Below are 26,539 nucleotides of genomic sequence, written 5' to 3'. Positions count from 1 at the left end.
CTCACTGACTTACCTACAGATTCAATGCAAAAATCAAAACTTAGCTCGGAGGCCAGTTTCTTGCTTGACTTCAGTTTTCCTTGAAGATTTACAATTTTCACAAACCCTCAAAGAAAAAAAATCCACAAAAGTCAAGCATGGAATAAATATTATAGAAATAAATGTAAACTGATATACATGCAATAAGCAGGTACACAGAAAAGTCCTGATAAAGTAAAAATAATTATAACTGAGTCAAAAGTACCTTCTTTTCTCCTAATCAATGTATAGTCAGTAAAAAGTCAGGTTGTTGTTTATTTTAGAATGATTTAACATATATTTCTACAAAGAACACTTTTTATTAAGATGCCTCCTTTGGACTAAAAGTAGATTATTATGAGTTCCTTACTTATAAAGCATATAGGAAAAATTTTAGATTCTGTAGTTATGAATATTCATAAATACATCACTTGAACATTAATGCCAACTGAACTATGTACTACTTTCAGAAAGAAAAATGGGCCATTTCCCCCCATGATATCAAATTATTAGCTAACTCATAACTGATACAAAAGTGGACTATCATACTAATAGTTCATTTGTACAAAGTATAAAAATATTTTCTTACATTTTAATTTCCTTGGAGGAAATAAAATTGGCTATGAAATTTAGTAAGAGCTAAGATGAGAAATACACATTATCACCTCAACTTTCCCTAAGTTTTGCCAGCATATTTTCCATTTTGACAATGGCATCTCGTCTTTTTTAAAAACCAAATTCTCATTTATCCAAAACCATACTTTTTGGCTAAATATCCATCTCCTGCCTTATGGAATCCTGGTGGTAGTATTACTCCCTGATTGACTCAAGCTTGTTTCCTGGGCCTGGGATCTCCCAAATCCCCTTTTTTCTCTTAAGAAACAAAAAAAAATTCAGTAATTAAGAAATTTATGATTGTATTTTATCGATTCTAATTAGTAAAATTCTAATTAATAAGAGATTACCAGGTATTATTATATTTATAAATACAATACAGAGATTTCCCCCAATTAGTAACAAAAACACGAATAGCTAACATTTATATAGCACCTAGTATGTGACAGGCACTACACGAAGTGCTTTTTGAAAGTCTATCTCTTTTGATCCTTACAGCAATCCTGACCTGTAGTTACTATTATTAGTTCTATTTTAAAGTTGAGGAAATTGAGACAAACAGAAGTTAAATGCCTTGCCCAAGGTCACACAGTTTGTGGTTTGGATTACAGATGCACACGTTTGGGATTTTGAACTAAGGTCCTAGGACACCTTTCAAATACTAACTCCTACATGAAGCCTTCCCTAAATCACCCACGTCTATAAGGACCTCTATTATCAGATGGCATTGTTTTGCAACTTGCTAATGCGTTTATCAGAGATTACTATGCATTATAATGATCTATGTTTGTTTCTCATTCTCCTACTGTGTGACAAGCTCTAGGAGTTAATGTTAGCTATACTTTATATCTTTTTGCTTTACAATTATTTTAAAACACATTTTACCATATAGAATACAGTGAAATATATAAAGCACTAAAATTATTCTAAGCATATTTTAATTTCCTTGATAATTCATAGGGTATTTCATGATTTTATGAATATCAATGATCACTATATAATAGTGTGGGGAAAATGGTAATGTGACCGCTCTGGTTGTTTGTATGCTATTAGGATGCAAGTTGTTTAAGGGCAGAAACATTTTCTCTTTTATCTTTATATTTCCAGTGTTTAGCACGGTGCCTGGTATGTAGTAGCTGCTTTAATAAATTTTTATTCATTTATCAAAAGATGAGAGTTTATTGCAGCCATTTAGAGCAACTATGTAATACTCAATTTTTCTTATTCCTTGTGACTAGAAGATAATCCAAGAAAGGACACTGGGGAAGTAACAGCACCTGGGTACCAAAGTGCTCTCATTTGTAGGACAATGAGTTGATTTTAAATGTTGCTTCTAGCTTCAAATTCTATGATTCCATGAGATAATATTCTATGGACTAGTTCAGGTAAGTAATAGTGAAATTTGACAAAAAATATTACAACATAGACTCTAAAATATTTTTACTACTGTAGAGATGACTAAATTTTTCAATTAATTTGGACTGGGTTTACTATAGCTGGTGAAACTGGTCAAATAAGGAATATCTTATAGGAATCTGCGCTAGTTTAATAAATTCTACTATTCCTAATAAATTTTTTTAAGTTGAACCAAACAAACTAAACATTTAGGCATGAAAGAATATTTTTTGGACAACTGAATGGACATCTTATGGGGAATAAAGGTAATTCTGAATCAACTACCATACAATCATTAATTTTACTGAAAAAAAAAGATGACAACTGTCAACATGAATTAAAAAGGAGTAACCACAAAACTTTTTGAAACAATACAGTCAAGTTTTGCGATTATAGAAATTTTTACAAAACAGACAAGAATAGCACTTACTGTCTAAACACACTAGAACTGTATCTCTTTCCAACTGTGTCACATGAATGGAATCTAACTGCTGGTTGCCTTGATGAAAGAAAAAAAAGGTTATAATTATTGTGGAATCTTTAAAAAAAATTCAAAACACAGAAACTAGAACTTGGAAAATAAATACCACTTGAAAATTCTGCTGACTTTGGTTCTTTGGGTTTCAAGCTATGGACACAAATCTAACAGTAATTAACATCATCATCTTCATCTTTCTAGCATAAGATTGTATCTGAGTAAGAAAAGCAGGTATAAAAGCTAAAACACATCCATGAGGATTAAGTTAGGTCTGTCAAGGTATATGGTGAAAAAAAAAAAAAGGTGATTAAAGATGATCAAAGTAGATTTGCATTCCCAGACTATAAAACACATTACAAAGCAGTTATCAAAACCATTTGGTTTTAGGTAAAAAAGGAAATAGACCATTGGAAGAAATAACTACCAGTCAAATATGCAAAAATATGCCCCAAAATGCTTACTCTAGTTATAAAAACTAAAAACTGTGGAAAAGATTTATTATTTAAAGAATGTACTTGGGAAAACTGATCAAGTATTTGGCTGGATATCACACTATTACCTCAGTAAGTCCAGTTAGATGACAACTAAGCACAGAAAAGAATTGCAAAAAAATGGAAACGGAATAATGTATTTATGTCAATTGTGGGAAGAGATTAGTCAGCTATTAAAAATACAAGGAAAACAGAGAGAAGAGAGATGTATTTGATTATATTAAAATAAACTGCACAAATTGGTAAAGATGATAAAACATGGGAATAGTTAATGTTAGAGGGGTTGTGGAAAGATAAGCACACTAATGCATCGTTAGTGCTAGAGCTATAAATTAGTACAATCATTCTGGAAAGCAATTTGTAATTATGCTAGTAAATGGCTAAAATTTCCATAAATGTGGCCTAGAAACTGTGTTGCACACATCCCAGGGAAGTCTTTGACAAAAAGGCAACACACACACACACACACACACACACACACACACACACACACGAATTCTCAAAAAGTTCTGCTCTAAGTGTTTGTAGTAGCTAAGAACTGGAAACAAAGTAAATGCCCACTGATTTGGGAATGGCAAAACAATTGTGGTAAATGAATATAATGGAATATTATTGTGCTATAACAAAAAACAAACCAAAGGAATACAGAAAACACGGAAAGACTTACATGAACTCATGCAAGGTGAAGTAAGCAGAGCCAGGAAAACAATAAACACAATGACTACAACAAAGTAAACAGAAAGAAGACCCACCAAACAACAAAAACTGAATGTTATGAAATTATAACGACCAAATTTGGCCCCAAAGAAGACATATGAGAAAATACGCATTCTCCTTTGCAGAGGTGGGGAGGAGGAAGGTCAGGGGATATAGAACATTGGATTTAATAAGGTCAAGTTTGAAAAATACATGTATTGATTGGTTTTGCCAACTGTTTTTCTCTTCCTCTTTTTCTTTGTTATACAGAATGGTTCTTTGTAAGGGAGAAAAGAAGGGAGACAGGAAGAAATCTAGGCAACTTAAAAAGGTATCAGTAAAAACCTATTTAAAATAAATTAAGCAAAAAGCCCAATGTAATCAAGAGAAAGAAAACTGTCATATTTGTAGTAAATATGATAGATAAATCTAAAATAAATGAGGAATGATTAAAAATGTATATAGTAATTCCTTGCTCCTGGCAGACAAACAGGCAAAGTAACAATTTACAAGACACAAATTATTAGTGATTACTTGAGAAAAATGCCTAAACTGACTATTAATCAGGGATATAAATTGAAACAGCTTGGAAGTACCACTTCACAGATAATAGAATGGCAAAAATAATTCAGAGTTAATGAAAAAATCATGGTGAGGAAACAGAAAAATATGTACACTCATTTAGTTCAGGTGGAATTAAGTACTAGTAGAAATATTTTGGAAAGCAATCTGGCAATATCATAAAGTCACCATAATAATAATCACACCTTTTGATAAAATAACTTCATTGCTGAGAACATGCTGTGGGAATTGTTCAAAGGTTTTAGCAGTGGCATTATGTGTTAATTGCCATAAAACAAAAAACAAAAAACTGGAAGCAACAGAATAGCTAAATAGCGTTACAATAATGTAACAGAATACTAAATGCATTTAAGATAAACAAATACAGAGCCGTGGGGATGACAGAATCAGCTACTTCTAAAGCTTTTAGATCACAGACAGTAAGGGGGTTGGACAACTGGTCAGAAAATTACAGGAGTTCCTTTGCTGGCACTGGGTGCAGGACTCTGTTACATTACCCATACTTTGATCTGGGTGGCAGTCCCAGGGTGAAGAGGAGCACTAACACACCAGAGCTTGCAGGAGCTGCAGGGGAGCAGGGACCCTCGTCACAGTTTCAGGGTGAAAGAGTGCTTGTGGTCACTTACGGACCACAGCACAGGCAGTAGAGTAGGAAACACACCTGTCCTTAGACCAGGAGTCTGGAATTGGACTTAGACCATACCACCTTGGAAGAACTGAAAGCTTACACACCTCTAGAACTAGCTCTAAAAGCAGGTGCATAAAAAATCTGAAGTTTGGGACAGTGCCCCTCTACCCCAGGAACTGAGCCCAACTTAATATAAAGCTAAATGTCAAGAAGCAAGCTAGAAAAAATAAGCAAAAAACAAAAAATCCCAACCATAGAAAGTTACTATGGTAACAGAATATCGAAATACAAACCCAAAAGAAGATAACGAAATCAAAACTGCAATACCCAAAGCCTCAGAGAAAAAATTTGAATTCATTTCAGGGTCCTGAAAAAGCTGAAAAAGGATTTTAAAAATTGAATAAGAGAGGTAGAAGAAAAACTGGGAAAAGAAATGAGAGTGATGCAAGAAAATCATGAAAAAAAAGTAAACAGCTGCTGAGTGGACACAGCTGGTTTTAAAGCCAAGAAGTGCACTGAAGTCTTGTCACTGAAACGCTGACACTGCAAGTCCCCCACCATTATCTGGGAACTGTGGGATTCCTCAAGTTGCAGAAAAGGTGCCCAACCAGAGGGTAGAAGAGGGAGTTTCCTTTTTACCAATGAAGTCACAGGTCTATTTACAATCCTAATAATAAATTAGTTTTTTAAAAAAAGATGAAATTAGGAGATTAAAGGTGGGCTAGTTTAGATCCAATAATGAAGCTTCAGAGAAAGTGCTGCCCTGCATGGGGAATTTTCTTCATCACAGGTCTAGTTTCTATTTTGTATCTGTTCTGTTACTTCATATTCATGACAAAGAACAAACTTTTCAAGTAATTTATAACTTCATTATACATAATTCTCAACTAAAATGTAATTTCTGATGACTACAATGTGAAGGTAGTTAGTGTAAACAAAGAAAACAAAGATCCAATCATCTGTCAGACTTGGCCAAGAACCTTTCAGGAGCAGCCTGGAGGATCTTAGCTTAATCGACTATGTTAGTAGTCATCTTGAAATGGTTTAAAGGCAAAGATGCCAAAGTCTGAGGGCATCCTTTTTTATGTCAGAAGATAGTCATTAGATTAAGAAGTTAAAAATGTAAAGAGAAATGTCTATTTACTCAGAAAGAATAGCACAAAAAAGTTTCATAAGAGTTGACTGAATGGAAAAATACCCTGAAAAATTTGTGTAAATTCTTAAAAGAGCTTAAGTAATATTTTATAAGTTTGAACAAGTTGGCAATATTTCCTTAGTAAATCATCTTGTACTATGATAAAATAAACTAATTCTTCAGTAAAGCATCAAATTATATTTAAATGATTTTCTCTTATCATGGGGGGGGTAGGGAAAAGAGAGTATGTATTATAAAAACTTAATTAAAAGCTGAAAACTGGTTATTTTTATTTGTTTGTTTTTGTTACACATACAAACAACCCCCTATATTCTAAAAGGAGAAAAGAACTCTACTCACCTGCACCAATTTCTGTAAACCATGAAGATGCAGAGTTCAAGTTGATTGTCTCAAACTGAACAACCTGGCCTGATTCAGTCCCCTTGCTAAGAGCTACACACACCATGGGGTATTCTTGCTCTGGTATCACTAGCATTTCAAATACATTCAAAGGGCTTGGCAAAGGAAAATCAAAGTGCTACAGGAAAATAAATAAGAGAACTTTAGTTAAGTTTTTTCCTATCATTCAGACAGCTACTGAATATGCCAAATATGTATTCACTTTCTTGTAGGTGTAATTCCAGAAAGCATTACTTTTAACAGAACTTAAAACATGAAGCACATAATAGTTTCTAAAAATGTGTTGCACAGATTTGACTCAATTTTCAAAAATGTGAAGCTTCTTGGAAGTAGATTAGCTTAATAAACAATAAAATTAGTAAGGAAATTTTAACAAATGACATGAATTTTGACACCAGTAGTAGCTCTTTATAATTTATCAGAAAAAGAAATTATAAATATAGAGAGCATACCTTTATTAACATGAATTTCTGCATTGGCTCATACCACTGAAGCAAAACAATTCCAGACTGCAAAGCTCCACAGAGGTACTTGTGTCCTGTATAGGGGTTTCTCACTTGAAGGAAATATAAGACTATGAACATCGCATAATTACAGTAAGAAATGACACATCTAAAGGACTAATATCCAAGTTTTTCTCATATTATTCCCCTCCATACATTCCAGGCAAAACAAATTACTGTTTTTCCTTCAAACACACTGCACTCTCACTTCTACGTCTTTGCGCATGAGGTACCCTATGCCTGCAATTCCCTCTTCCCCTCTACAACCATTTCATCCATTAAAGTTACATCAAATGCCAGGTCCTTCAAAAAAATCTTAGTTAATCATGACCTTACCAACCATTCTGGAAAGAAGCAAGAACTGTACCCCAAAAGACACTAAACTGTACAGCTTTGACCCATGATAGCCCTAGACGTGTACCCCAAAAGAGATCAAAAAAAGAGGGAAAGGAGCCATAGGCAAAAATGTTTATACTGGCACTTTTTGTGGCAGCAAAGAAGTGGAACAAAGGGAGTATCCATTAATTGGGGAATGCCTCAAAAAATTAGGATCTATGAATATAATGGAATATTAACTGTAACAAATGTTGAACATGATGGACTCAAAGAAAACGAGGAAGATTTGTTTGAACGGATACAGAGTCAAGTGAGAACTTGAATAACCATCTGCACAATGACTGCAGCGCTGTAAAGGAATCCCTCAGAGCTCTGACTTCAGGCGGCCGGTAGAGAGGGGACGGACCAGACCAGACAATAAATAAAAAGATCAAAGTTGATAAAGATAAAGATAAAAAGATCAAAGTTGAGTAAAAAATTTGAAATGTCAAAAGAAGTCAAAAGAAACCTGGAAAGGTAAATGTCTTCAAAGGGAGGTAATTAATAGGAAAAACAAAAGATCTGGGAGTGGAATGTTCTATTATGAAGGTTTGAAAAGGGGAAAGAGATGGAAAATAAGAGGAGAAAAATACTAGTACAGAATGGAGGGAGGAGGGGAGGGAACTTATTATTCTCATACCTGGGATATGTGAGAAGATTGATGGGGTGAGTGGGCATCAGCCGTATCTCACTCTTACTTAAAAGGGACAAAGGAGGTCTGAACACATACACAAAGAGTTTGGTGAAGAAAAGCTCAACAGGGAAATAAGTGTGGATGGGGAAGGGAGATGTTAAAAATCAGGACGATTTTGGGGAAGAAACAGCTGCAAGTAAAACAAATTTCCTGATACTGAAGGAAGTAGTAAAAGAGAAAAAAGGAAATAAAAGCAAAGAACTAGGACCTAAGGAGGTACCTTAAATCACCTTTTAGCCAACTGGGTAAAGGATAATCAAACTGTGGCATATGAAAGCAATAGAACATTACTGTACCACAGGAAATAACAAGAGAGAAAACAGAAAATTCTGGGTAGTATGAACTAGTACAAAATGAAAGGAGCAAAATCCAGAGAACAATTTGCACAAGGAGAGCAACATTGTGAAGTGAAAGAATTTTAAAGGACTTAAGAACTCAGATTAATGCAATAATGGTGACTCCAGAGGACCCATGAAAAAGCATGATACCCACCACCTGACAGACAACTAACAGACACAATGTTTAGAAAGACATATTTTAACATGGTCGCTGTGTGGATTCATTTGACTTGATTACTACAAGAATTATTTCTCCCCTTTCTTTCACTAGGTTTTCAATGGGACAAGATTAACAACAGTGATGCCAAAAATAAGAGGAGTCATTAGAACATTTTTTAAATGTACAGAAGAGAAAGGGAGAAGTTCAGAAGAAAGCAGAGACAAGCAGTACAGTTCTCAGAGTAGTGGGTAGAATTTATTATATACTCTTAAAAAAGCACGTGCTATTCAATGGTGATGCCGTTTCACTGAGAATCCCCTTTTGTGCTCTGCTGTGTGTGTATGGAAATACTCGTTTTTTGGTATTTAAATTCAGAATAAAAAAATTTTTTTAAAAGATTATGGGTAATATTGAAAAAAAATTTAGTTGAGAATTAAGAATGAAAGTCATGTTGTAGTGGGCTTAGAAGGTACAAGGTTAAGAAATTGGGGGGGGTAATAATTAAATATAACTTTTTTTAAGCAGTTTGGTTGAGAAAGGGATGAGAAATATAGGATGATTATAGGTATCAGGAATGTTAGGCTCTAATGATTTTTTTAAAGAATGGGTGATACAGCAGAGAAGGAAACAGCAAATAGGGAAAGATGCAAGACTGAAGAGTTGTGGAGGAGAATAACGGTAGAGAATATTCTGGAGAAGATGGGACAGAGTTTCAAGGGTTCATATAGAGTGACTGGCCTTGGCAAGAAGAGCCACTTCATCACAAACTAGAGTAAAGGAGAACCTAGTAGGAGATGATATGATGGGAATATGTAATGAGAAGGAGAGAAGAGGGAGCTCATGGGTGAACAGGCTTGATATTCTTGGCAAAGTATGGGGCAAAATATGAAGTCCCCAGCTGAAAAGGTTACTATAGGAAGCTTGAGGAGAGAAGGGAAAGTTCAGAACAAAACTATTTTGTGGTGTGAAGCAGAGAATCAAATAGGGAATAAAAGAAATTGCTTTGCTGCTATCAGGGCCCAGTTCAGATGTACTAATATAAATTTGTAGTGGATCAAGTTAGCATGGTTCTAGTTCAAGTGCCTATGAGTTAGCAGGATATGAGCAGAAGGAGCTCTAATAGATAGTGGAAATAATCCAGGGTTGAGATTTCTCAATATATGAATGACAAGGGACAAGGGAGGGAGGAAATCAGTATTTATTAAGCACCTGCTATGTGCTGGGTACTATGCTAGGTGCTTTACAAATATAAGCAAGTGTGGAGAGTGTAGAATTAAACTAGTTTATTAAAGGGTTGAGATTTGGAAGGAAAGACAGTATAGCCAAAGTAGGGATGACAGTCTAGGAAAGCAGTAAGGGATAGAGGGACTAAAAGTCCAAAGAAAATTTAAAATAGGTTTTGGAAGAATAAGGTATAGGAAGAGATGGAGTTACAGATTATGTTCAGCTACAGAACTTCACCACTTGTGAATGACAGGAAGATCAAAATGGAGGAACAGGTCATGAGTTTAGTGAATCAAGAAACAAGGGAGTTAGGCTTTTTTAGTCAACAACCTATTTGCTGAAGCTTCCTAGAATGGGTAAAGGAGTCGGGGGGGAGGGAGTCTGTGAGCCAGGCAACTAAACTCACTGAGAAGGGAACAAGAATGTCCTGGAGACCAGTAAATAACAGTAACCAGGATCTGGGCTGAGTGATAAGATTTAAATTTAGGGGATCTCAAAGGAGAGGATGCTGAATGATGCTGGTAGTGCAAGAGAGTATGGAAATGGTAATGGGGGAAAAGGAATATTCTGATTATCCTTCAGGGATAATTGATTCAGGTGGAATGAAAAAAGATATAACTAACCCAAACTACAATAAAGAGAGAAAGTCCTTAGATAACACAGTAAAATGCCTTTAATACGCATCTAACAGCAATAGGACAAGGTCCTCAAACTTTTTTATACTATGATCTCCCAGAGATATCACCAAAAAAGAAAACACAAAAACCTAAAAACTCTGTAACTTTATTCCTGGACACTCATAAAATAGTCTTTAAAAGCCCTTATCCTCCAGTTGAAAAATAGTATTCTTACTTACCTATGCAACATTTGTGACAGCCTTTTGTATCGGGAATCTTTGTTGTTAAGGCAAACTTCCTGAAATTATGAAAAGGTCTTAAAATACTTCACTGTACTCTATGACAACAGATATTATATTATACAATACTTCTCAAAATTAAGATGAGGAACTTTCACTATCAACACAAACTGGATTATTTTCTTTTAATTGTTATTAGAGAATATACTTTTTGTTGATTTGGTTTTTAAAATGCTTTATTTATATCCTTTATCTTTACATCAGTCATTTCTGGAACTACCTTCTACTTTCACACCAGGTTAAATCCTCCTTTGTAATAAAGAAAACAATTAAGCATAAATACGTGATATAGTGACTCAATCTGACAATGTATCCAATATTGTGCCTTAGGAATCTTTTATATCTCTGTGAAATAATATTCCAATCCATTCATATGTCAACCATTCTCCCAAAGTTTGTTGTCATTGTTCAGTTGCTTCAGACTCTTCAAGACCCCATTTAGGGTTTTCTTGGTAAAGACGCTGGAGTGATTTGCCATCTCCTTCTCCAGCTCATTTTGCAGATGACAAACTGAGGCAAACAGGGTTAAATGACCTGCCTAGGGTCACACAGAAATTAAGTGTCTGAGGCCAGGTTTGAACTCAGGAAGATGAGTCTTTCTGACTTCAGGACTGGGGCTCTATCCAGTGAGCCACCTACCTGCCCCTAACAGTCATTCCTTGTGATTTGCTACCACAGAGGGTATGAATACATCATATATTAGCCTCTGTTTTTATCTTTGAGATATACGCCCAGTAGTATAACTGCTTGGTCAAAGTCACTTTTCTTATGTACTATATTCCAAATTTATAACTCAAATGGCTGAACCGATTCACAGATCCAACAGAATACGAATGTGTATGTCTTTCTATAACCCCTCTAACACTGATTATTCCATCATGGTTTGGCCCATCTCTGCCAATTTTCCTGATGTGAGGTGAAACCTTATTTGCTTTCATTTTTTAATTTACCTAGTAGTGATTTTGGAGTACATTTTCAAATGGTCATTTATGGTTTCAATTCTTTTGAAAACATCCTATCTTTGACCACTCAGCTACTGGGAAACGGCTCCAGCCTACACGTTACATATTTGTGTCAATATCAGACTCTTTCTGGTAAAATACATGAAGCAAATTCTTTCTCACTCCACCATTCTTCTTCTAATTCTATCTATATTGGTTTCATTCCCACAGAAGCATTTTACTTTTATATAGTCAAAGTTGTCTATTTTATCTTTTATGATTGCTGCCATTCCTTGGCTTAAGAATTCTTCATAAGAAACAAAAACAAAAATATTCTTTGTCTACCCGTAATTGTGAAAAGTACCTGATTTCATTCTTTCTCTCCTAATATCTTCCTATCTTTTGCATACAGGTCACATATTCATTTGGAGCTTACTTTGGCATATGGTACCAGACATTAGTCTGATTTCTGCAAAATTTCTTTTCTATTTTCCCAGAAATTCTTATCCAAAAGATAAGTTCAATAATTTATATTTTTGTGTTTATCAAACACTAGAATGCCATTCAATTCCTTCTGCTTTTTGTCCATCTAGGCTGTTCCAATGATCTAAATTGTTTTTTTAACCAGTAGCAAACAATTTTGAAGATTACTGCTTCACAGTATGAATTAAGGTCTGATATACCTCTTCTACGCTCCCTTCAGTAATATTTTCCCTTTTAGTCATTATATCCCTAAAGATTCTAGACCTTTTAGACACTGAAATAAATTCTGTTAACTGTTTTGTTTAGTTCTACAAATTAAAATGAATTCAGTAATATGCTCTGAAATTCAGTGGCACTGCACTAGGTGCATAAATCAATTTAGGTACCACCATCATTTTAAGTATACTGGCCCAGATTTACCAGTCAGAGTAAATACTTCTCTGCTTAAGAATGGTTGTAATAATATTTACATACATCTTTATTGTGTGGTGGTAGGCTAACTCTCAGATATATTATGCATTTTGTAGTAATTTTGAATGGAATTCCTCTTGTCATTTCTTCCTGATTTACAAATGAGTTCATTTTAAAATGATTATTTCTCAAAATAACAAAGTCCATATTTTGTACCTTGGCAATATTCGGTCTGGGAACCTGTGGGTTTGAATATGGGCAGCTAATCCTGGTTTTTTGGCTTGTTCAAACAAGGCTATTAGATTATGGGAATAGAGTTGAAAAGTTTTTCCTACAAAAGAGAAACATGTTATTTTTGTTATAGACATTCATAGCAGATTAATGCAATTTTCAAGTAAAAGTGTAAATATTTACCTTCTAAAAATGAAGAGTCCAGAAATGTTCAAAAAGCCAAAACCAAAAAATAGAAATTTTTAAAAAGTTAAGACTATTTTGAGAGAATTTCAAGTAGTAGCCAAAATTATGTTTTACAATAAGAAATTAAGTATTTCTTGGTAGTACATAACTGAAGCAGATTCTGCTTTTAAATTTTACTTTAAAGAAAATCAATTATTTACAGAAACATACACAACAGCTATGATCATTTATACCAATTGGTGATATAGCCAAAAAAAAGTGTAACATAGACTAATAAAAGCACCTTGTAACGAAATTACACCACATATCACTGATAGATTAATTTTTAATTAATCTCCACACATAGATTTGACCTTGTCACTCCAAAATTCATACCTTTAGTCTAGTTTTCAAGACTCAGAAAAAAAAAAAACAGGCACTTTGCAAACCTTCCTGGACTCATATCTATTCTCCTCCACATGAAACATACTCTAAGCAGACTGGCCAACTTCATGTTCCTTGCATATATCAGCACTTTCCTACTCCTGTCCTACTCATCCCTTAGGACCCAGCTCAAACGTCATCTCATCCAAGAAGCTTTCCCTGACCCCCAACAAGATACTATCTTTCCTTCTATATTCTTGCATAAATGTGCAGGTGGGTATATTTGTGTATTGCTGTCTCCCCACTTCAATCTCCACTAGATTATAAGCTCTATCGTAACAGCAGAGATCATATCTTAATTATATTTTTGTCTTTTTTGATGCCTTGCAGTTTCTTGTTCATGGAAGGCAATTAAATGGCTGTTAAAGAAACGAATAAATACATATTTATTAAGTACCTCTTATGTTCAAGACATTGTGCTAGGTAACCAGGATACAAAGATGAAAAATAAATGAAGTAGCAATGTCCTTAATAAATAAAAACTACCATTACTAGAACTAGAGAGGGAAGATGTGATGCAGGCTACTTAGGTCCCTTTACTCAGAGGAGGAGGAGACACTGAGAAAGGGAAAGCTAGAATAACTGATGAATATCCATGAGCGCAGGCCCTGACTGCAAAGAAATTCTACAAATTTGGCCTTGTCTGACCTACTAAAGATTGTTCCATTTGTAAGAAGTTTCAGCTCTCTTTGTCTAACACAGTTAAAAACTGTGAGGCCTGCGAGACTGTGAGTCATCCAGTGGTCACACAAACCAGCAGGCTGGATGACACATTGAGGAGCTGAATGAACAATTTCACCTTCCTGACAAAGATAGGACACCCAGTGCTTAGCAGTGAAGGAATGTACAAGTCTTCTTGAATACACACTATATGAGCATGTCCATTGTGGTTTGTTTGTATAGTAATTCAATAAACCATGTTGATAAATAAGCTTAATATGAAGCTTTCTCTACTTTCCTTAAAGTCCTCAAGTTGAATAGGACAGGATATATCTTATTCACACAACGCTTTTCTCTTTAAATATCTCCCCTCAGGTTAAAAATATTTGCAAAGTATTTTGCACTGTTTAAAATATATGCTTAGATATTCCCAACCTATCTCATTTGGCAAACATTTGGCAAAAACTCTATGCCAGGTAACTAGTATTTTGCTAATTTGACTCTTTAATACTAAAGAATCAGTATTAAAGTATAGGTAAATTTTTTTATGTTACCAGTTTTTCTGAGGTTGTTTTAGCAACATAATAGATTAATGCAATGTTTTTGTATCTTATTTTATCATAGGGCTGTTGAGACAACGTGGTATAGAATAAAGGGTAACAGATTAGTCCAAATTCTCCCATCAACTAGCTGAGGAACCTTCAAAAAGTACTTTTTGCCTCTTTTAAGCCTCAGTTTCCTCCACTGTCAAATAGAGATAACGATATTTGCAGGTTTGCTGTAAACCTTAGAAGCGCATTAGAAATGGGATGACCCATCATCATTACTATAGGTGATGGCGAGGAAACAAATACTACAGGCCGAGGGAGGCAATTCTCTGTGTTAATTTTATGTATTAATTCAAAAGGAAAAAATTCAGTGTTGAAAAATTCACACAGTAACTTCAGTTGAAATTTATTTCCTGTCTGTGAAGAAAAGGTTTCATAAATGAATGAGGAATAAAAGTATATTTGTACAGAGAAAAGTTAAATCTCAGAGAAACATCTAAATTCAAGTATGTTCCCGTATTATAGAAATTATTTAGACAAAATTCAAATGCTAATTCAATAATTTGTTCTATAATACAGGTTCCTGAAAAATCCCTACCAGGCAATACTTATTAACTCAATTTAAGTTACTATATGTAAGTAAAAATGTACCATTATATTTATTGAAAAATTCATTGTAATTCAAACTTTTCACATCAATGTAAACTGATGTTCCCACTGGTGAAGGAGAAATTAATGAGGCTGAATTATATTGGTATTTATACTTGGTAGTATAAATAGATGAAAAAGCACAGTAAGGCAATATAAACCCTAAAGGCCATGAAGCAATCATCTTATTAGACTTGTTTACTATGGATGGTAACAGAAAAGGTAACACTGATTTTTGGATGGCATATAAAATCCTCTCATTTTTAGTTAGAGCAAATTTGCATATTACAAAGCTATTTTACTAAGTTATATATCCAAAATGGCATTTAGTTTTAAGTAGTATAGACAAAATTAGTTGAATATATACCATGCTTACTTTTTGATATATATATATATTAGACTATAGTATACATACCTGATAATGACATCAATGTATTATTAATAACATACAGCCAGGTACACTTCCTTGGAAATAACTATAGAAAAAAATCATTATTTTAATATAATATGAATATACACAGGCATTTTTAATTCTCCCATTCCCATTTTGTATACCTTAAAATATGGCTAGAATAATTTCTTTCCTTCCTGACATTTTTATTTAAAAAAAAAAACTTTCAAAGAAAGCATGGCAAAGAAAACTAAGAAAAATCATCTTAAGGGCATTTGAGAATGAAAATAGAAGGGCCACAATGGAAAAGTTCTGCAATGATTTTTTTTTGTTTCTTTTTTTTTTTTTGAGGGGGGGAAGGCAGGGCAATTGGGGTTAAGCGACTTGCCCAAGGTCACACAGCTAATACATTTGTAAAATGTCTGAGCCCGGATTTGAACTCAGGTCCTCCTGGCTCCAAGGCCAGTGCTCTACTCACTGCGCCATCTAGCTGCCCCCTGCAATGATTTTTTAAAATAAAAAACTCTTTATTGTAAAACACAGCAAACAGCCAGCACACCTGAATGCTAACATTATAGTTCCAGATGTGCTTCTAGAGGAAGTAGAAATGTCACTAAAGAATACAAAAAGATGGAGAAAAGAGCTGGGTTAGACTAAGAGTACAAAGACAAGACCTGTGCTGGGAGGCAACACAATTTGAGGATGCTGAGAAATTCTCAAAGGTATCTGAATAAGGCATAGGAAAAAAAAAAAAAACCTTTAGCAATACCAATCAAAGGTAACCAAGTGAACATAAATAACCCCAGACACATATACTCACTCTCCCATATACATAAAATTTTAAAAACTAATCTACCCTCACACAGAAGACATCCTCAATATGCCATCAGAAGGAATAGACAGTCTTTCACAAGAGATAATATACAGGAGACCACATTTTTACCGTCGAATAACTGACAAAGATAAAGCGAATACAACTCTTGTGCTTTACTGTGCGTTGATCATAAAAGTAAATAAACAAATCACACAATTCTACGAAACAGAGCAAACTGCTGCCTTGAAATTTGTTCTCTTCCAGCAAACATATATCAATATTACTTAAACAAATGAAAGTGGCGGGGAATAAATGACATTCAGGGTCTTTCCCAGCTCTCAATCTATCTTATAAAAACCAAGGCTCAACCAAAGAGCGACAGACCAGGATCATGGTAGGTGTGAACAGACTAAGATATAACAAATAAAGAAACATAAAGAATGACTGGAGTCAAGGACACCAACAAAGAAATGTATGAAAAAAGAAGATGTGTTGGTTACATAACGAGAGAGGAATAACTAAGGGACGGCCCCTGCCCGCCGGCGTCCTGGCCATGTAAAGAGAAAGGAAGGAAGGTTCCCAGCATGTTGGATGGATCACCTTGTGGTGACCTAGAAGGGTTCAAAATGTGGCGGGTGATTGCTTCACTGAATTCATACCTAGACCACATTTAGAAGAGAATGAATGTTCAGTTCCAGGCAACACATCGGAGCAAATGCATGAACAACTTCAAACTGATGATGAAATCGTAGGCCCAGACCAGAAAGAAATGTGTCCGAGAAAACACTGCCAAGAGGGTGAAGGAACTGGCAATCATATCATATAAAGATTATTAAAAGAACTAGGGATGTCTAGCATGAAGCCGAAAATATTTAGGTGAAAAGAGAAAGCTTTCTTTCATGTATGTGAAGCGCTATTAGGTAAAAAGGGATCTGACTTGCTTGGCTTTTGCCTCTGAGGTCAGAACTAGAAGCAGAGGAAGAAAGTTTAAGAGAGGTAGAATTAAGTATGATATGAGGGGAAAAAAATAAAAGGACTTTCTACCCACGAGTGAAACAGAAGGCAGTGAATTTTCAATCACTGGAAACTTTCAAGTGGAGGCTGGATGATCACTTGTTGGAAATACCATAGAGAAGATTCTTTTTAAAATAAGTTAGACTAGATGATACCAAAAGCCCCTTACAACAAATTCTACTAGTTTATGGACTTTAGAGAATTACATAATTGTTTGTCATTATTACGAATAATTGATAATAATGATACATTAATATTAGGTAAGAGAGCCAGCCTTAGTGACAGGAAGATCTGGGTTCAATACCTGCCTCTGACATATACTCACTGTGAAATCCTAGGCAGGTCACTAGCTTTTCAGGAACCTAGACAACTCTTTAACAAACGCTGATTTGAATTGTTAAGAGAGAATTTCCTAAGTGATAAAACTTTTTACACCAATGAAATCACAGGTCTGAATTCAAAAACAAAAAGCCTTTATTTTGTGATGAATAATAAAATGAGAAGGTGTTTTTGAGAATTATATCAAAAATATTAAGTCTAGGGGTTCAATGAAATACAATCAACTGATTTTTCCAGTTAACAAAATTGAATTCTAATTTGAAAATTCTTAATTACCTGTTCCATTGTTGCCTCATGTAGTTCATTTAAATTCAAGGTATAAATACCATCTTCAGTTCCAAAAATAATGTACTGATCTAAACGGAAGAGATGAGAAGTTTTTGTAAATGAATTCCATCTAATTAGTGCTCTGAAACTGCTCCTTACAGAAAATGAAGCACTATTTTAGTTACTTATTATAGGCTACTTGTAGATTACACAGCAAAAGATCATCTGAAAAAAGGTCAATTTAAAAATTCCATACTCTTCTCAACCCTACTGTAACAACTGTTCTATTTCTCTAAAGGCAGCTACAACAAACTGCTCTCTCCAACAAGGGAAGCACTTACATAAAGAAACGTTTATCTGTTCTGCCACTAAGAAGTTACAGAGATTATTAGACTAAGGCTGAGAGATGTCTTAAAATATGAAATTATTGCCTCTTAGACAAGATCTAATCTTGCGACTGAGACTTTTGTTTCCTCTCTTTCATTAATCAACCTTGCATGTCATTAAAAATTAATATTTGTAATATTTTTATTTTTATATCACTTTCATTTCTAAACATATTCCTCCCTCTCTCCTACTCAGTGAACCTCGGAAACAAAGAACTTTTAAAAAGAAGTACAGTAAAACTAATCAACACATCCACTGAGTCTAAGGGTTTAGGCACATCCATAGTTCCCCACCTCTATAAAGAAGGGAGAAAAATGGATTTGCCCATTTCTTTTCTTAGGGTTCTGCTTGGTCATTATAAAATGCATGTATATAACATGTGTATATGCACTGAACAGTTTCATTTTTCATTGGCAGTGCTGTAAATATTGTGTGATGGTTTCCTGGTTCTGCCTATTTCACTCTGCACTGGTTCACATAAGTCTTCCCATGCTTCTCTCAATTCTTAATAATTCTTTGCTTCTTATAGAACAGTAATAGTACATTACATTCATGTACACAATTTGTACAGACATTCTAAAACCAATGAGCATTCATCTTATCTCTAGTTGTTTCCAGTAAGTGCTAATAAGAATATTTTAATGTATGTGAGATCTTCTTTCTTTCTCTGACACTAGGCCATATTTTTAAGGTGATCAAAGAAACTGTGAAAACTTAAATCACTGGATTCTTAATTCTATTGCATTTGGTATTTTGTTATGAATTTATAATAAAAAAATCCTGAAATTTTACCTTTTGTATCAGGATGTATCCAGGATGTTGCACAATTTATCTTCAAAGGGCAACCATCAAAAACCTTTGAAAAGCATGCTCCCATCTTTTAAAAAATAAATTAAAATTATTACTTACTTCAATATTGTCATTTCATATCTTTTTAGAAAATAACTCTGCTATAATTTGGGATCTTCAATCAAAGGAGCATGTTCATCTCCACCCCCCGCCACCCCTGCCATGTTCTACCTTTCGGGAATCAAGATGGCACTTAACTATGACTGTGACATACACTATATTATTGCCTTCCCAAATTTCTAAAGATTCCTAATTTATATTCAATGTGAAAATATAAGCTATTTAATTGTAGGTTATATTTATACAGTGAATATATTTACTGTGAAACCCTCTTCTAAGGTTGACATCAGAGAAAAGGACTAACATATTTATATCAGGCAAAAACTAAAGGTACTCCTTGACAAACAATTTGCAAAAGTACTGTTCACATAAATAGATGGACTGCATCATTCAAAGGGCAAATTCTTTGTAGACTAGAAAGTGAGACCCGTAGCCAAAACTGCTATTAGTAAGGTTAAAAACATTAGATAGTTGCACCTCATTCTTACTAATGGCTAGATAGTAGGTGTGCTTGTGATCAAATACAGAAGAATTTCTTCCTTAACACACACCGGTGTCTATTTTCCCATTGGCACAATGGTGGTTAAGTTGCCAGACTAAATGACAAAGCCTATTTAAGCCAAAATGAAGTGGAATACTACTAGTATTAGTTAAAGTCTTTTGCAATTAAAGAGGTAATCTGTAAACTTAACTTCCACAATTTCTATGAAAAATGTATTTCAAATTTCAAAATAATATTTAAAAATAAAAGTTTTGGAAAACAATACTCGACACTGGAATTCCTTAGGTTTATTGTTTTGGAAGATATGGTTTGACTTATGGATTATGACAAATAATGGTTAATTAGTAGCATTTATATAGTACTTTAAGGCTTGCAAAGCACTTTATGAATATTATCTCATTTGATCCTCACACAATTCAAGGCAGGTGCTATTTATTATTCCTGCTTTACAAATGAGGAAACTGAGGTAAACAGAGGTTAAAGTGACTTGCCTAGAGTCACACAGTAAGTGTCTCAGGCAGGACTTGAATTTAGGTCTTCCTAATTCCAAGTGCTGAACTCCATTCACTATGACACATAACTACTAAATCCACATAACATTGCATTATAAATAACTATTCTATTATCCTACTTTACATTTATACAATAATTTTCTTCGACATTGAATAAATATATACTGTTACCAATCAAATACATGACAATTTCATATTAAAATATTTCTTACCAATACTTTTGGGGTTGGTGGAAGACCATTGATGGCTGGTTTCTGTGGGGAAAAAATGTTTAAATATTCTAATATTTTATAAAACATGGAAAAACTTTATATATGTATATCTTAATTGTTAATCAGATATATCTAATTAATAACATAAGTATTCCATTTACATTGCAAATATATTACTTGCTCCAGATCAACAACAGCATGGAATACCTACAGGAAAGTCTCGCTTGTCCTTTTTTCGTGGTAATTGTGGTGCTTGTCCTAATCCTCCTGCATTTTCACTAATCAATTTCAAAACACCGTCACCGTTTCCTAAAAAGAATCATTAGTGTACAGAAAAATTACTGTATAAACAATTACACGTCCTTAATATGCATATTATTCTTTTTCTACAATATTATGTGTAATACGTAACGTCTGATTTGATTATGTTCTTTATTACCAGATAAAGACACACAAATCTAGTGCCCTCTTCAAACAAGTGCCAAGGCCGCATTATCACTTTAATAGCAGGCTTAATATATAAAAACATTTTGAACAGAAAATGGTTCCCAAAAAACTAACTGCAAATGGAAAAAAAATAGTCATTTTTTTAAACTTTTCTAATATTTATCCATGTCCCAATATTTAGCTCTGAAAAACTCAGTCAGCAAACCCTGTTACTCATACCAAGAGAAGAAGTCTCAATCCCAGGAATACAACTTTGTCGTCTCTGAACTTGTGGAGCTCTGTTCTCTGAACTGGGACAATATTTTATGGTTGATGACTTTTCTTCATCTGGGAAACTGTCCTCAGAATAATAATTTATCTTTGGCTAAAACAAGAGAAAATAAAATGCTACTTAAATATACTTGGATTAAACAGGTTTTGTTCTATGCCCTCTTCATTTGCCTACTTGGTGGTTTCATCAGCTCTTGGAGGTTTAAATATCATCTCTAGGCAGAAGACTCCCAGATCTAAACATATCCATCCTGAGGCTCTTTCCTAAGCTTCTGTCTTTAATTACCAATTGTCTTTTGGACATTTTAAACTAGATGTCCTAGAGATATTTTAAACTTACTATGTATAAGACGGAGCTCATTATCTTTCCGCCTAAACTCTTCCCTCTTCTAAAATCCTTTATTTCTGTCAAGACCTTTCTGTCAGGCCTTTCCAGTCTTCCAGATACATACACTTGGCATTATCCTTGCTTACTCATTCTCCCTCCCTCCACAGAGATAATAAACTGACAAATCTTATCATTTTGATCTTTGTGGCATCTTTCACATATTATCCCTTCTCTTCACTCCGAGAATGACCACCTTAGTTCAAGTCTTCATAACCTCTCGCTCAGATTACTGCAATAGCCTCCCAACTGGTCTCCCTGCCTCAAGCCTCTTACTACTCCATCCATCCTACGCAATGCAGCATAAGTAATTTCCTTTACATATTTTTTTTCCTTTTGAATATTTTATTTTTTCCAATTACATGTAAAAACAATTTTTAAACATTCCTCTTTTTTTAAATTTTGAGTTCCAAATTCTCTCCTTTCCTTCTACTCCTTGATACATCAAGAAATTTGATACATGGTATACATATGCAATCACGTAAAACATATTTCCATATTAAGGACAGTGAAAAATAGTATGCTTTGACCTGCATTCAGATTCCATTGGTTCTTTTCCTGGAGGGGGAGAGCATTCTTTACCACTAGTCCTTTGGAATTTATACAAAGGTTTGACAATTTGACGCCTCTAATCAATCAACTTCAGTGGCTTCCTATTGTCTTCAGGATAAAACACAAACTCCTCTGTTTAGCCTTTAAAGCCTTAAACAAAATAGCCTTGACCTATCTTTCCCACCTCATTAGACAACACTCCCTCTTTCACGTTTTGTGAATCAGTCAAACTCGTCTCCTGTTCCTCACTCATAAAATTTCACTTTCTGTCTCTATGCCGTTGTCCTGGCCATCCCACATTTATAGATCATACACCATTCTTTTTTTTTTTTTGGAGGGGGGCAGGCAGAGAAATTGGGGCTAAGTGACTTGCCCAAGGTCACACAGCTAGTAAGTGTGTCAAGTGTCTGAGGCCGAATTTGAACTCAGGTCCTCCTGACTCCAGGGCCGGTGCTCTACTCACCGCGCCACCTAGCTGCCCCTCATACACCATTTTTACCAGGGATAAGAGTCCCCCTTCTTCCTTTAAGATACTGCTCAAGCACCATCTTCTGCATAAAGCCTTTCCTGATCCTCCCAAGTGCTAGCACCCTCACTCTAAAACTACCTTGGCATTTCACTACTACATACTATATAAATACTATACATACATACATATATATATATATACACACACACACACACTATAAATATACATGTATATTTATCCACTTCGTATTTATGCTATATATATTTTATGTCTCCTCCACTAGAATGTAAGATCTTTGCAAGTAGAGATTAATTACACTTGTATCTCTAGCACCTAGCACAGTGCCTGACAAAGTGCCTGATGCTTAATAAATGATAAAATGAAAACAATCAATTATTCGTCATTGAAGTACTCTAGAGGTAAAAGTCATAAAAGCTTTTCTTTCTAATGACAGAGCTCACGAAGGAATCACTTAATCAACAAACATTTGCTAAGCCCCTACTATGTATGTGCCAGGCACTGTGCTAGGCACTAGAGATACAAAGACAAAAAGTGAACACGGTCCCTGACCAGGGAAGATAACATGAGGAGGGAACACATTACAGGGAGGTAGACATCCAAAGATGTGTCGTGTATGAAGAACAGAAGACGACCAGCTTGGCTAGATTTTACAGTCTATGGAGGAGGAATAAGATTGGAAAGGTAGTTTGAAGTCGAGTTGTGAAGAGTTTTATATTTCATCCTGGAGGGAAAGTAGAAACACAGATGTTTACTAAGGGAGTGAGATGGTTAGAATTGCATGTTAGGAAAACTGATTTGGCTGTCGGATAAAAAGATGGACTGGAGACAGGGAGACTTTTAGGAAGGGAGACTAATTACGAGGATAGTGGAACAGTCCCAAGTTACATAGTGATGAGGACCTAAATCAGAGTGGTTTCTGTGTAAGGGCAGGGAGGTGGTCACAGGTGAGAGATGTGGAAATAGAAAGGACAAGATGTGGTAAACTGACTGGATATGCAAGGTGAGTAAAAGTGAGGAGAGAAGGAGAACATTCAGAATGTGAACCTGTGTGTCAGGAAGAATGGTAGTTTCCTTAATCTCCTTCCAGTAATAGGAAATTTCAGAAGATGGCAGGATTTGGGAAGATTGGTGTACATAATGAGTTCTATTTGAGATGCCTACAAGAAATCCAGTTCAAAGTGGGTATTTAGTAATGTGGGACTTGAGCCCAGAAGACTAATAACACTAAGACTAGATATATACTGCAATTCATCTTAATAGAGATGATAACAGACCCTAACGAGGTCATCAGAAGTGAGAGGACGGTCTCAATTTCCTCATCTTTAAAATGAGGGAGATGGGTCTCTTCCTGCTCTCAACTTGTGAACCTACGTTAGATAAGAGAAGCAAGGGAAAGGTAAGAGACAAAGTTATAAAAGGTTTTGAATTAGAAGCAATGGATTTGGAAATTGTGCATCCGGGGTGCCACGCAGAAAACCAGGCGAACATCTTATAGAAATTTAAAGACATAGGTCTAGATTTTATGCTATAAATCTCATTAAGTTCAAAACAAAGAGGTGCCCTGAAGGTCGTACTATGGTGAGGGCTATATCCTAACCCCTTTCTCAATACAAATTAAGGCTAGATTTTCCTTAAAAGGTACTGAAAAGACTAAGTCTCCCTATCTCACCAAGGTAGAAATGCCATAGCCATTCATGGCCTTAAGCCCACTGATGAAAAGCACGAAAGCTCTGACATGCTCCATTTTTGACTAGGACTGGTTCACCCCTCCTTAGTCAACCTGGTGGTCCCCTACTCCTGGGGATCGCTTAACATACTGGCGCTGGATTTAGTGCAGTCACCTAATAGGCTTTAGCCCTATTGTAGCTTAGAAGTCCCAAGATGAAGCAATCCACCAACCTCAGCCTCCCATAGTAACAGGGATCACAGGCATCCGCACCACTAGATCTTACCTATATTATACAGTATATTTATTATAACATTATATTTGGAAAGTGACACTGTTGACTCATCAACTATACTGAGATTTTTCTCACTCCCATGAAATTCATAGAAGATACACACTGGAGAGCTTGTATTGCTATTTTTTCTTTAATTAAAAGAAAGTTTGCAGTTGAAGTTCAGTTTTTTGTATTTTGACAAAATTCAATTACTTACAAAATATTTTTAGATTTCACAATAATTTTGCAGCTTACCTTAGGAGGTAGTGGTGGTGGTACTGCATGTTTTAAAGTTGACCTAACACAAGAAGAATAGGATCTTTTAGAAAACATAAATTTAGGAAACATAAAACATTATCTTCTACGAATCAGAAAATCATTAGCTCTAGTAACAAATTCTGACTATAAAGAAATCTGATTCTCTTTGGAAGAAGAAACAAAAAGTACACCTTACATATACACAAAGAAAAAAAAATCTTTTAAGAAAATACTGCAAAGTCATCACAGTGTAAAATATATTTTAAATTTAAATATATTTAAAATATAACTACAAAGCAATGAGACATTCCAAAGGCTGAAAAGAAAACTGTCTCCTTATCATAGTAGTTTGAATATAGTATTATTTATATAATACTTTATGGTTTACAAAGCAATTTCTTAACAACCATTTCAAGTGTAGAATATTATTCCTATATTACAAGAAACTGAAGGATTAGGGGTTAAGTGATCTACCAGTGGTCACACAACTACTAAATATCAGGATTAGAAACCTTGCCTAGGGTTTTGTTTTACTCTTTTTTTAAACCAGTTAACTATTCCCCTTCTAATTTTAATGGCACTGATTTTTTTTGGTGCAAAAACTTCAAAGCCCTTCCTAACCTGACCCTTGCCCACTTTTCCAGTCTTCTTACACTTTAATCTCTCTATATATCCTCTATGATCTAGGGACACCGGTCTTGCTGTTCCTTGAGCAAGACAATCCAACTCCGGACTGCATTTTCACTGGCTGTTCGTCATCCCTGGAATTCTTTCTCTCTTTATCTCCATTCTCCGGGCTTTCTCTTCAAGTCCCAGCTACAATCTCACATTCTACCAAAAACGTTTCCCAGCGCCAATTAATGCTAGTTTATCTTAGGTGTTTGCATGCTGTTTTTCACGTCAGACTGTGAGATCTGTTTTGTGCCTTTCTCTTCATCCCCAGCACTTTACCTTGTGCCTCGGCTTAATGACTTGTTGACTTTATAGATTGAGGCCATGTACACATTTGGAGCTTACTGTGGTTTATGGTGTGGAAACCCTGGTCTGAACTTGATTTCTGCCCAGCTTTCCCAGCACTTTTTGTCCAACAGTGAGCACCTGGGATCTCTGGGTTTATCAAACACTATGCTATTATACTGATTTGTTGCTGAACCTTGTCTATCTAATCTCTTCCACTAACTGATTTTTTTTCCCCTATTAATCTTGATCCTTTGTGTCTAGCTGACTCCTTTAGTTAGTCTGACTGATATGGCACTGAATAGGTAAGTTAATTTAGGTAATATTGTCATTTTTATTATACTGGCATAGTCTAACCATGAAAAATTATCTTTTTACTCATTTAAACATATTTTTAATTCTAAAATAAAGCTTCCAGCCAGCTGGCACAGTGGATAGGGTTCTGGGCCTGGAGTAAAGAACACTTAAATTTAAGTTGGGCTTCAAACACTTGACTCTGGGCAAGTCACTTAACCTCTGTTTACCTTAGTTTCACCAACTGTAAAACGGAAATAATGCCTGTAAAGCACCTGGCATATAACAGGCACTTAATTCTTGTACCCTCCCCTTTCTCCAATCCTAAATAATGCTTTGTAATTGTATTCATATAGTTCCTGTGTAAGTCTTAGCTGGTGGACTGCTAGAATATTTTATA

At 34.9% G+C, this 26,539-nt stretch overlaps 1 protein-coding gene across 2 annotated transcripts in view; it reads right to left on the bottom strand.

Moving 5' to 3' along the window:
* MAP4K5 (mitogen-activated protein kinase kinase kinase kinase 5) overlaps nt 1-26,539 on the bottom strand; it is a 157,697-nt gene that overhangs the window by 15,095 nt on the left and 116,063 nt on the right. Inside the window, exons 17-30 of one of the 2 annotated variants that reach the window (XM_036750443.1) lie at nt 24,886-24,928; nt 21,213-21,357; nt 20,758-20,855; nt 20,547-20,588; nt 19,204-19,288; nt 18,034-18,113; nt 15,615-15,675; nt 12,918-12,920; nt 12,720-12,834; nt 10,609-10,667; nt 6,911-7,014; nt 6,399-6,576; nt 2,459-2,527; nt 14-106 (exon numbers count right to left, since the gene is read on the bottom strand). In XM_036750443.1, the coding sequence (XP_036606338.1) occupies nt 14-106; nt 2,459-2,527; nt 6,399-6,576; nt 6,911-7,014; nt 10,609-10,667; nt 12,720-12,834; nt 12,918-12,920; nt 15,615-15,675; nt 18,034-18,113; nt 19,204-19,288; nt 20,547-20,588; nt 20,758-20,855; nt 21,213-21,357; nt 24,886-24,928 (1,175 nt within the window). The remainder of the gene's footprint in view (nt 1-13; nt 107-2,458; nt 2,528-6,398; nt 6,577-6,910; nt 7,015-10,608; nt 10,668-12,719; nt 12,835-12,917; nt 12,921-15,614; nt 15,676-18,033; nt 18,114-19,203; nt 19,289-20,546; nt 20,589-20,757; nt 20,856-21,212; nt 21,358-24,885; nt 24,929-26,539) is intronic. The other variant, XM_036750444.1, reaches the window with a different exon arrangement.

Source organism: Trichosurus vulpecula, chromosome 3, assembly GCF_011100635.1.
Source record: "Trichosurus vulpecula isolate mTriVul1 chromosome 3, mTriVul1.pri, whole genome shotgun sequence".
Classification (NCBI taxonomy): domain Eukaryota; kingdom Metazoa; phylum Chordata; class Mammalia; order Diprotodontia; family Phalangeridae; genus Trichosurus; species Trichosurus vulpecula.
Note: the sequence above shows the minus strand (reverse complement) of the source record. Positions and strands in the feature narration are given on the sequence as shown.